Source organism: Oryzias latipes, chromosome 15, assembly GCF_053564925.1.
Source record: "Oryzias latipes strain Hd-rR chromosome 15, Olatipes_Hd-rR_3.1".
Lineage (NCBI taxonomy): Eukaryota > Metazoa > Chordata > Actinopteri > Beloniformes > Adrianichthyidae > Oryzias > Oryzias latipes.
Window position 1 is genome coordinate 6,608,618 of NC_136251.1, and position 12,424 is coordinate 6,621,041.

At 45.4% G+C, this 12,424-nt stretch overlaps 2 protein-coding genes across 2 annotated transcripts in view; both read left to right on the plus strand.

Annotated features, from left to right (window-relative positions):
• The first annotated feature begins 1,822 nt into the window (after positions 1-1,822).
• Positions 1,823-8,640, plus strand: ciao2b (cytosolic iron-sulfur assembly component 2B). The gene is made up of 5 exons (XM_023963617.2): positions 1,823-2,068; positions 6,446-6,525; positions 7,903-8,028; positions 8,114-8,159; positions 8,235-8,640. The coding sequence occupies exons 1-5, from the start codon at positions 1,942-1,944 to the stop codon at positions 8,333-8,335; spliced, it is 480 nt and encodes a 159-aa protein (XP_023819385.1). The 5' UTR covers positions 1,823-1,941; the 3' UTR covers positions 8,336-8,640.
• A 2,393-nt stretch (positions 8,641-11,033) lies between these two features.
• wipf1b (WAS/WASL interacting protein family, member 1b) overlaps positions 11,034-12,424 on the plus strand; it is a 32,430-nt gene continuing 31,039 nt past the window's right edge. The window contains exon 1 of the mRNA XM_023963368.2: positions 11,034-11,216. The gene's annotated coding sequence lies outside the window, so the exon portion shown is untranslated. The remainder of the gene's footprint in view (positions 11,217-12,424) is intronic.

Genomic DNA, 12,424 nt, shown 5'->3' on the forward strand with positions numbered 1-12,424 from the left:
TTTGTGAAACACAGGGTGTGTATTTCCGAATTTATTTTTCACGTTTGCATAAAATGACATTTGTGAATCGGAGCGTGTGTATTTGTAAAACCGGTTGTGTGCATTTCTGATTATTGAGACTGAAATAACTCCATACCAGTGGCAGTCATATCACGCTAAGTCGCGCTCAAAGTGGGCAGTAAAATCAAAGATAAGACAAAAGCGAGATTTGACACAACGCACGCAAAAACATGTGTTTTGCAAACGCAAAAAACGTTTTCGAAAGCAAAAAATACGTTTTCGAAAGCAAAAAAAAGTTTGAAAGCAAAACAAAATTTTCACCTGCATCATGGAAAGTTTTGTGTGCAACTTAAAAAGTTTTGTGTGCAACATAGAAAGTTTTGTGTGCAACTTGGTGGCAGAAATATCACTCCATATATTTCAAGCAATCACAATGACGTATCAAACTTGGGATAATTAGACATAAAATTAATTATTGCTTGAAAGTGGAAGGAAGCGAATTTATATAATCCCACCCCTGTTCTACCGTAACCATTTTATTATATGATTTCTCATGTAATAAATTAAGAATCCTGAAGTATCAATAAAGCACATGACAAAGATGAATTACTTAAAATATTATGTAAAAAAATAGATAGGAGAGCATAACCCCTCTCCTATCAAAAAAATGTCTCGAGATGGTAATTCACGCTTTAATTTGTTCCCACTTGGACTATTGTAACGCACTCTACACATGCCTTTCACAGCAGAGTGTGTATCAACTCCAGACTCCTAACTGGAACCAGAATGAGAGATCATATCACTCCAGTTTCAGCGTCTCTGCACTGGCTCACAGTCCATTTTAGAATAGATTTTAAGATTTTAATGATTGTTTTTAAAGCCCTCTGCTGTCCGGCCCCTAAGTATCTGGTTGTTCTGCTTGTTCCTTATGTACCTGGACGCAATCTTAGATCTTCAGCAAAAGGCCTTTTAACAATCCCACAATGCAGATTGAAGACCATGGGAGACAGAGCCTTTGCTATAAGAGCCCCAAAACTCTGGAACAGTCTCCCTCAAGGGATCAGGCTCACTGAGTACCTACCAGTTTTAAATCTCTTTTAAAAACCCACCTCTATATGCGTGCGTTTAATGATTTCACTGGTTCTTAAATTTAAACTTATGATTTTATTGATTTTTAACGCTATCACTGTTTCGTGCTGGGTTTTATTTTTACGTCCGGTACTGTTTTTAATCAGGATTCTGTCTTATGTTAATTGTACAGCATATTGTAATCTGGATTTCAAAAAGTGCTATATAAATAAAGTGGATATATTCAATATATAAATATTGGACACTAATGACAGATGGAGGGATGGATGACGAGTGAATGAAAAGAGTGGCTGGCTTTGCCTCTGTTGAACTTTAACAGTTTAGTTTCTCCTCCGTCTTTGATCCAGTTATGACTGTCTGATCCCCTCCCATCCAGCAGGTGGCGGTATATAGCATCTACATTTCAGGTTTAAGTTTCCCTTTAATGCATTGACTGTATAATTCTCAATTACTGTCACTGCTTTAATGATGAAAAGTCTGTCTACTGGTAGAAATTAGACCGATAACAAAAGCATAGTTAATTTTGTTATTGTATTCAGCTGATATTCTGTACTATTGCAGTTATGATAACTCATTGCGAAATTCGTTTTTATTGGTTTAGTTCAGGCAATAATAATAACAAAGTTATTAATTGTATTCGTTAAACTAATAATAGTGGGTTTGCTGATGGTCTTAGGACAAAATCATTCAGCATTTGTTACTTTAATTTTCCTCGCAGGCTTTTTGTCCGCTGCTGCTATCCGTCATACCCGGAAGTGCTCTGTGAGAAGGTCGACATAATAAAGCAACACGACTCCGCCTGCATACATGGGCAGTTGAATGTTTAGTGCTGATTGACGAACATAGTGAAAAATGTCCGGAGGGTCTCAGCTGGAGAACGCTAACCCCGTCATCTTCCAGCGGTCCGGGGAAAGGCAGCTGACGGCGGCCGACGAGGACGAAGACGTCCATGATCCCATCGACGACCGGGAAATATTTGATATCCTTTTTAATTTAAAAGCACCAACTTAATACAATATTCGTTTTAGTTACAATCCCTGGTATTTGTACGAAATCTCAGGATCTCTTTTTCTTATTTTAAGATTACACAATTTGACAAAGTTTGGCATATATATTCCACAAATCTGATAAAAAGGGCGGTTTGGAGCTTGAAAACATTTAAAGTCCCACTCCGATCATCCTCTGGTCTGTTTTGAAACGTCCCCAGTGGGTTTTTAGTAATGATTATACTGTTCTTAAACAAAATCAGAAAACCTGTGTCGTTTTGTGGGACGTAGTTTCTTCAGAGCGGCAGCAGGAGTTCATTAGAAATGTGACTGTTGGCATGGAAAAAGCCCCCCTCCACTCCCCGTCATCCATCTGTTTACATGCTCTCCCCTAGCTTACAACCACTCACAACAAACCTGGTGAGTAATAATGAAGCTCTCTAGTCGAACAGTTTAGATCCAGAGTCCAGCTCAGACGAGGAAAACAAAGACATACAAACAAACCTGTTTTGTCCCTTACGGGGTCACTGCTGGAGCCTATCCCGTGACGGCAAAGGACGCCCTGGACAGGTCGCCAGTCTGTCTCAGGGCCACAATCACACACACTAACATTCTCACCTAGGGACAATTTCGAGTGACCAATAAACCTATGAAGCATGTTTTTAGACGGTGGGAGGAAGCTGGACTTCCTGGAGGAAAACCCAGCCGGGACTTGAGCCTGACCCCCCCCCCCCCCCCCCCCCCCCCCCCCGCAGACCTGCAGGTGCATCAGAATGGAGCAGAGCAGGAGGACTGTGGCATGGCCCGCGTATTTTCCACATCACAAATACGATCTTTTCCAAACAGTATAGAATTATTCAGAAACGTGCAATTGAGCTTAATTTTCTCTATATATGTCCTCCATCATGAGAAAAAAGCCACAATAATGTGTTAAAAACACCATTTTCGTCAATGTGGGTTTTTTAAACAGTTAAATTCTTCAAATTGTCAGCAAAAACAGTGAGAAACAGTTGTTTTGTTGTAGCGTAAGGAGGGGGGATTCTTTAAATTGTCATACTATAAAAGATGAGGTCTATTATAGCTACAATTAAACTGTGAGAGACAGAATGTAAAAAAAGGCAGGAAATCACACAGTTTGATTTTTAAATAATTTATTTGTTTAATGATCCAGAAAATAGGCATTTAGTCAATAATTAAAGTTTGTTCCAATACTTCATAACTGGTTTTGAATGACAGAAGTCAAACATTTTAGATTTTCATGAGATTTGAACAAACTTTCGCTGCTATTTTGGCCCATTCCTCCATGCAGATCTTCTCGAGAGCTGATGTGATGATGTGGAGCTGTAGCTGGAAAACACAGATTCTCTGTTGGACTGAGGTCCAGAGACGGGCTAGATCCCTCCAAAACCTTCAAAAGCTTTTTATCTGCTGGTTTCCTGGGTGATGTGTTTGGGATCCTCAGAGCCATCCATGTATCATCCTTGGCGTTTTCACTCATAGCAGGAGGTTTTCGCTCACGTTCTCACTTGACTTCATCCTTTCCTTCATATGGATCAGTCCCCCTGTCCTCTTTATGGTTTCACCCTCATGCTTCACAGTGGGTATGGTATGCTTGGGACTCAACCCAGCATTCTTTCACCCTCAAACACAGCGAGTGGCGTTTATTTACTCTACAATCAACTGCTTCTTTATTGTAGATTGGTTCATTCCAGTTTTTCTTCCAAGTCTACAATTGTGTCTCTGGTGTCCTTTGACAGCTCTTTGGTCTTATCCATAATGGAGAGGTCTCAGTCTGACTGTTTAAGGGTGTGGACAGGTATTTTTTTATACAGATCACCAGTTAATACAGGTAACAAGTGGAACACATTTCATTATACAAATACATTGTTTAAAAATCATATTGTGAATTTATTTTTCCCTCTTTGTTTTGTAGATTCTGTCTCTCTCAGTTGATGAACAATACAGTCTAAACTCATCTCTTTAGGTGGCACAACTTGCAGAATCTTTTTTTTTCTTTACTCCAACTATTTCGAGTCTTTTTCTCATGGAGCCATAAGTTTAATTCAGGCCCGGGGGGGGTTGACGGGTCGGGGTCTCCGCTGAGGCCATCGGCGGTTTCCCCGGCCGGTTGGCTGCCTCGGTCCCGTCGAGGCCTGACCAGGGCTCTTCTAGGGCCGGCGTTTGGGGGTGGGGGCCTGGGCTTGCTCCGGGGGGGGGGTGACGCTTTCTGGCTCCTCTCTCTCTCTGTGGGGTGGGTGGTGCTGGGCCTGGGGTGTCGGCGCCTCCGGGGGTGGGGCACCTGGGCTGGGTGGCCCTGGCCCCTTTGCTGGGGGGGGGGCTGGGGGACAGCTGTTTGACCACTGGGGGACAGTCTACCAGCTGTCCCCAACTTACCCCCTTCCTCATATAACCTCATATTAGGGTGAGGGGGTGGGGGGTCTAGCCTGCGATGCGCCTTGGGGGGGGGGCTACTTGGCAGTGGCCCCCCTCCTATGGTTGCCGTACGGAGTGGGCCCCCCCTCTTTCGGTTTTATTTGCACCTTAGACATGTAGGGTCCTTGGTAGGGGGGGTGCTTGGACATCACTGCCAGCAAGCAGCAGATGTCCTCCTGGCACCCTACCCGCCAATTTTAACCGCACCTTAGACATTTAGGGCCCCTTGGTGGGGAGGGTGAGGGGACATCACTGTGAGTAATCAGGAGATGATGATTAGGAGATCCCCTTAGTGCCCTTCTCGCCAATTTTAACTGCACCCCCCTTAGTACACACACCCCTCCCCCTTCAATATATACATTCCAACATAAACACACACACATGCACACACACACCCTTTCAAACACACATACACACATTTTGCAAGGAAGGTGGGACCTGGGTCCATCTGTCCCCTGCCCCTTCCCTGGTGGGGGGTGCGGGCCCCTTGGCGATGGCGGCCGTGTCCCTTGGGTGCTGGCTCCCTGGGCCCGGCGGTGCTCTCTCCGCACGGTGGGGGGGTTCATATTACACCTGAGCCGGGGGTGTTCGTGTCCCTGGGGGGTGGGTCCTGGTCCTTGCCCCTGAGCGCTGGGCCCCGCCAAACTTCCAACATGGCCGAGCCTGGTCGGGCCATATTTATAACACCCCTTGTGGGCCGCCCTTTTTTCCCCGGGGTTCCCCCCTCCTGGGCGGGGGCGGCGGGCCCCTGCCTTGCTCCTCCCTGGACCAACCGTGGGCCGGGCGGATGGCTGCCTGGAGTGCGGAGCGGGTCTGCCTTGGGGGGTCCTGGCTCGTACCTGGGGTAGGGGCGGGGGGATGCCCGGAACTCCTGGGTGGTGGTGGGGTGCTCGTCTGGGGCTGTGGGCGTCCTTCTCCGGTGGGGCCCTGCGTTGGGCGCTCCCGGCGCGGCGGGGGGGGCTGCTCTCCTGGTTGGGCTGGGGCGGCGCTCTCTCTCTTTCCCTCCGTGCCTCCCTGCTCTCTGGCTCTGGGGGCCTTGCGGCGGTCCTGCTGGCCCTGGCCTGGGTGGCGGGCTTGGTCGCCCGGGCGGCGGTTGTTCCCTGCCGGTTCCCGTGTGGCGTTGGGGGGATTTCGGCTGCCGCTGCTGCTGCGGTGGGGGTCTTGGGGTGGGGATGGCTGGGCACTCTCCCTCCTTCTTGTCACGTTCCACCATCCATTTTAGCAGAACATAAACACTCACCTGAGCACAGGTGTTAGCTCACCTTTGGGCTAATAGTTTGCACGATTGAATGACTGAAATATTTCACACTAGTTGGTTTTAAGGCATAAGTATGCGTGTGAACACTATCTGTTTTGTGTACATGTCGACAGGTGGACATTTTTGCAGCTAGCAGGTGTGTTTATAACATTTGACTGTGTGTGGACAGGCCCCGCCCTTTTTGTACTACATTTGAACCTTACCATAATGATTAACAACCAGTAAACTTGTTGCTCTATGCTGCTTCATGGTCTTACCCCCCTTCCCCTCCTATTATCACCCTCCTACCCCCCCCCCCCCCCCCTCTCTAACGTCCCTCTCTCTTCTTCACCTCTTTCCTTTTCCGTCCGGTCCAACACCAAAGATTTTCAAACATGATTGAAATTAATAAAGTTTGGCCTCAATTACAAAAGGGGTTTATTCAGACATACCTTTGGTTTATCTGAAGATTAATAACCCCTCTTGTTAAAGTAAAATATGTCCAACACAAGAGGCCCTCAGCTCTCATCTGCCTGCCTAGCTGTTGGACAGGACAAGTAAAAAAATAAATAAATAAAATAATTCAGGCCCGGTTCTGTTTGTTTTAGAAGGGGTTTTGTTAAATCATTCAAAAGCAAAGTTTGGTTTGGGTTTGCAGACGTGTTCCTTTCTGCTTCTGTGTTCCTTAACTATTGTCCACATCTGATCCGATCCATCAGCGACCCGGAGCATCCTCTGTCCCTGGAGGAGCTCAACGTGGTGGAACAGGTCCGAGTCCAGGTATGAGTCTTCATCCGGGGACGTTTTTCCACAGAGGAACGTCTAGAGCTGTGAGGGTGTGGGATTTTTGATCACCGCGGTGACGAACCAGCAGGGGGCGCGGTGTCGCGGTTAACCGCAATAACAGTAAAAAAAGGTTTCCCTCCCCCAGAAGCCCTTGAAGTCTGAACACAGAACTAGCAGAAAAGGGAAATTATCAGCAAAGATGAACTTGTTTTTTATAGTTCCAATCACACACCATATGCAGAACCTCCAAAAAAAAAGGTGCAGTGATGCGGTTGTCGTCACACCCCTGGAAACATCTGACTCCATGTCCACTGAAGAGTAAGACTCTAAGAATCCAGATGCTTCGTTCCATCCTCCTGTTTGTACAGGTCCAGTCCATCAAGTGGCACCATAAAGGAAATAGTGAGAAACAACATTCATCTTCATCACGTGAGCTGATCCATAGTGAATGAAAACACCACCGTTTTAAAATGGGATGTTTTTAAATGCAGTGAAATGAAACAAAGACAAACAACAAAGTATTAGAGTCAAGTAAAACATGTAAAGCTGAAAAACATTTTTACCAGAACAAACTCAAAGAAATTCAAGAAAGGTCTTTATTTTATGAGAATAAAATACTAAGACAACTACGACAATAGAAACAACAAAAAGAATAGAAATTGTGTTTCAGTCTGATAGACATTATAAGTGAGTGGTTCCACAAATAAGTAAATACTACGTCATTTAGCAAGTCAACATTGTTTTAGTAGAATTAAAAGTTGTAAAATGACAACTTCTCATACTTTTACAGCTTTATTATAATGTCTTTATTTGCTTTGTTGGAGAGACTTTCTTACTTTAGCAGTTTTTTAGAATGTTTTGCTCTTGTTTGGTTTTTTTACTGTCTGTTTTTTTGTATTGTAAGTTTCTCCTCTCAGTCTATATCTGAAGGAATCTAAAACCCGATTCCCATAACAAGACAGAGCTTTAAAAAATGGACATTTTAGAGATAGCTGTTTGATCTTCTGCAGTCACATGTGAGGATGACACCCGGCTGAAGTTGAATGGGTTCTTCACGTTTATCCTGACGCTCATCCTCTGAATGAACCTGCTTTGTGTCATCCAGGCTTACAGGCCAACATGTTCTGCTTCACGCTGCTGCTGGCCTCAGATGCAGCCAGCATGTCGGAGCTCTCAAAGCTGCAGTTAGACATGGCGGTGGTAGCGTGATGGTGCGGGCCACACGCCCAGATTGTTTTCTGTTCTCTGGGTCATGTCAGGCAGAGGAAAAACTTTGATCCAGCTGTTTATCAGAGGATCATGGGATATCATTTTTTTTTCAATGCCATGTTATCCAGAGGGGTGTGGTCTAACGTACTGCTGTGTCCTCAGGTCAACGATGCAGAGAGCACCGTGAGCGTGGAGTTCACGCCCACCATCCCCCACTGCAGCATGGCTACGCTGATCGGCCTGTCAATCAAAGTCAAGCTCCTGCGCTCTCTTCCCAACAGGTTCAAGGTTGGTTCTGATTATTATTTACCTACAAATAAGATCTCATCTGTGCTTTTTTTTTATTGAAACGTGTGGATTTTTCCTGACCCAGATTGACGTCCACATCACTCCAGGAACCCACGCCTCAGAGGCTGCAGGTAGAGTCGCACTCCACCCCACCCGCATGTTCAGCTGTGGACGGTTTCATGAAACGCTCTGTCCTGGTGTTGCAGTGAACAAGCAGCTGGCAGACAAGGAGAGAGTGGCTGCTGCTCTGGAGAACTCCTCTCTGCTGGAGGTGGTCAACCAGTGTCTGACCACCAGGAGCGTCTGATCGCTCCCAAACCCCCCCCCCCCCCCCCCCCCCCCCCCCCCCCCCTCAGCGCTGACTCTTCACTGAGCCCCCTCTGTGTTTAACCAGCCGACAAAGACCTCCAGCTTGATTATTTTACAGTACAGCAGCAGAGGTCCGTCCAGATCAAGCAAGTTTTGAAAAGAAAAAATCAGAAAATGGAGGGAAAATATATAATTTCCTCAATGTTCTCATTTTGTTTTTTTAGTGGCAGATAATTCTGCAGCATCGTTGGTTACATGTAAATATTTCTGCTTTGAAAATAAAGATTTCACATTTTAAAAACACATTCTGTGTTTTTACACCGAACAATTAAAAAAAAAAAAACTTTTCTAGAGTTTCTGTTGGGCTTTGAAAACATTTTCGGGGGGAAAGTCTTGATAATGATAAAAGCTTGCAGGAAGGAGGAAGTTCATAAATGCTGTGCAGGGGGGGGGGGGGGGGGGGGGGCATGAGAGCTGCAGTCTGACTGATGAGGAGGCAAAGGGATTTTATGACAACCTGGAAGACAACAGCCAATAACAAAAGAAAATACAGTTTATTAACCTGTCCAACTTCATTACTGTATATTTCTAATTAGCCAATCGCATGGCAGCAACTCAAGGCGATCAGCTGCAGTTCTAACTGAGCATCAGAATGGAGAAGAAAGGTGACTTTGAATGTGGAATGGTTGTTGGTACCAGACGAGCTGGTCTGAGCATTTCTACTGGGATTTTCACCCACAACCATCTCTAGGGTTTACAGAGAATGGTTAGGAAAATAGAAAATATCCAGTTAGCGGCAGTTCTGTGCTCAGAAATGCCTTCATAATGCCAGAGGTAAGAGAAACTGTACAGCTGGATAACTCCAATATTCCTCACCATTATTGTTGCTCCGGTTATGTTAAGTTGGGATTGTGAGGGGCTGTGAACTAGCGGGAAAGCATGTAAACCGGTGGATGATGGGAAGTGGGGACAGGGTTGCTCCACGCCAACAGTCCTGCCCACAACTCAGAGATGAATTTCTGATGGACTCCTGCCGCTCTGCAGAAACAACGCCCTAGAAAATGATACAGTTTTTAGTTAGTTTTTAATTGTGGCTAAAAAAAAGGCATAATTATAATTAAATTAAGTTAAACAACTGGAAACACTTTGAAAATAGACCAGAAGAGGATCGGAGTGGGACGTTAAACATCATGGTGACATGTCATGGCTACTTCTGACCAGCAGAGGGAGCCCTCTTCCTGTAGATCTGGTTTAGGAAGTCCGAATAAGGGCGGGCGGGAGGTGGGCAGTCTGGTAAAAAGAAATGCAGCTTCGAGTTGACTAAAAAATAAGCAGTCTGTTATTTACTCCCCCCCCCCCCCCCCGTTTGATTGTTTCTTGCTTTTGTTTTTTATGCGTAAACCGGCTCCACTGCGGTTCGTATTCAGACCATATTTGGAGGCAGCTGCGCACAACTGACGGTTCCTGTTTGCAAAAGCTGGAGGTTATTGAGAGCATTCCTGTTTTCATAACATTTCAAAATAATGTTACACAAGTTCTTCACTGGTGTTGACTTGGACAGAAGAATACGAACAAGTGCTTCTTTCTTTTAAAAAAAAAGCTTTCAGAAGACTGAAACAGTTTTTTTCTCTTGGCATGCTGCACATCTGGAAACGTTGCATCCCTGCTGTTGAAACCCGGATAAAGAGACTGCACAGCTGCAAAAGCTGCAACCAGAGCCATGTATGCAGGGGTTGAGTCAAGGCTGGACGTCCACTTCAGACACAGAAACGGCCTTTTTAATAATTCATGCTGACTGTTGTTGTTCTAGCTGCTGCAATGTTCTTTCAGGTTCCACTCTTCAGATCACAGTGGGCTACATTAAACAGATCATTAAACATATATGGATTCATCTAAACATTTATTTTGTTATTCCAAAAAACACAACATGATTTAGTAAATTAACAAAAAAAAAAAAATTAGTAGAAGGAAGAAATGCAGAACAACAGATAATAATCACAAATTCATCAATGTACAGCTTAACTTATATGTATTTATATAATTTTATCTTAAATTAATTTTTAAAATGGTTAATGAATAAAAATGGGTCAAACTAAATACAAAATCTAGCCTATGTGTGTATATATGCATGTACACAACAATTGGAAATTCTGTCAATATATTGTTTAGTTTTTCACTTGATTGTGTTTTGATATATTTTAAAGATGTTGTACATTTTCAGTTTTTAATCTTTCATTTTCTTGGGACGTCCAACATCTGCAGAAGAGGATTAGGTTTCTATGCCCTTTTTTTTCCTTTCTCCATGCCCATCATCCTCTTCCATAAAATTCCATACAAAGTTACCTAAAAGTTTTTGCATCAGCAGAAAAAATTACCACCTTAAGATTTAAGGTGGTATTATTCCTCGGATGTAGTTTTCTCCCACATGGGTTAGCAGCTGAACCGGGAGACCTTCAGCAGTGACCTTCAGTGGACTCCTGTGGTCTCCCTTCTCCTCTCCTCTCCTCTCCTCTCCTCTCCTCTCCTCTCCTCTCCTCTCCTCTCCTCTCCTCTCCTCTCCTCTCCTCTCCTCTCCTCTCCTCTCCTCTCCTCTCCTCTCCTCTCCTCTCCTCTCCTCTCCTCTCCTCTCCTCTCCTCTCCTCTCCTCTCCTCTCCTCTCCTCTCCTCTCCTCTCCTCTCCTCTCCTCTCCTCTCCTCTCCTCCCCTCCCCTCTCCTCCCCTCTCCTCTCCTCTCAGGCGAGTTCAACCCGTGGCGTCAGGGCTCTGCTTGGCTCCTCTCTGGGATTGGCTGCTGGCGTTTCCTCCACCCGCATAACCCCGCAGAACCCGCCAGTCTCTGAGAGATCACCGGCAGCGCCGCAGACGGAGATCTTCCACAGGTAGGCTAAGACACGATCCCCTGAAGCTCGGCGTGTGGCTGCGGGCGTGGAGGCGCCGAGCAGCGGCGAGCAGAGACTTCAGTCCAGCCCAGAAGTTTCCAGAGCAACTTAGGGGAAGGTGAAGAGGTCAGGACCTCAGGCAGAGGCCTGGGCAGACTGGGGTGCAGGTCAGGATCTGCAGCAGATCACCTCCGCTGACAGAGAAGTCCTGCAGGAGCAGCATGTCTGAGTGGAGCTGAATGTGAGGACTTTGTGTACCAGAGCTGCTGGACTCCTCTGAGGAGACGGAGCGTTCCTCCTGTTCTGTTTAATGGGCCCCAGGATGTAAATGCTAATTCTGAGCAGAACCAAAGTGCTTTTTCACAGAAGACTGAAAGAACCCGCGTAGAGAAGAACTGTAGAAACCAGGAGAGGCCTGCTCTCATCTCCTCTGGCCCGTCCCACTGATGACAGCATGTGACAGTCACACTCTGCTGTTTTGCTCTCATCTTTTCTCTTTATTGGAACTAATTAGAATCTTTTAACATATTACCAACAAATCCCAAAATATCTTAAATCCACATTTACAACTGAAAGATTCGTTTTTTAGTTTTATTTATTTAAATTATTCTTTTAAAGACCCCCCCTCCCTCCAATGAGGAGTGAGGAGCAGAGGAGAGGAGCTGGTGTTCCACATGGGAAAGGCCGTTGATGAAGCGTTTGGGAGGTGACAGTAAACGGTTTCAAGTGCAGAGAATTTCTCTGGTGATGTTTTTTAAGAGAAAGTGAGATTTTCCGAGTCCCGAAGCTGCAGATAAGACAGGAAGAGCCTCACACTGATCCTCTCTCTTTTTTAAGCATAAATACAGTTTCATATCAAGTAATGCTAAGAGGAAGGACACCTTCAGGTCAAATCAAGGTCACACACCCGAGTGTCTCAGATTAGTTCTGCTCTTCAGGCCTGAGATGTGCTCAGGAACACAGAGGGGGTTTATGCCCCCACCCCCCAGTGTCGGTGCGGACCCTCAGCCATGGAGCTGGTTTATGGATGCGGTTAGAGAGGACATGAAGAGGTTTGCTGTCAAAGAAGAAAATAATCCTTTCAACGTAAACAACATGACAGAGATGATCCATTTTAGCATCTTGACGATGATCTGCTGTTTTCTGATCACAGCTGAGCCGCTTTTTTTTCTTTCTATAACTCTGTAATGTTTAAAAAGCAACAGCAA

Bases quoted from the DNA above. Each gene is read 5' to 3' on its own strand.
- ciao2b (XM_023963617.2), top strand. From the start codon at position 1,942: ATGTCCGGAGGGTCTCAGCTGGAGAACGCTAACCCCGTCATCTTCCAG. The intron at 8,029-8,113 runs GTTGGTTCTGAT...TTCCTGACCCAG, and splicing joins CTCTTCCCAACAGGTTCAAG to ATTGACGTCCACATCACTCC. The intron at 8,160-8,234 runs GTAGAGTCGCAC...CTGGTGTTGCAG, and splicing joins CCACGCCTCAGAGGCTGCAG to TGAACAAGCAGCTGGCAGAC.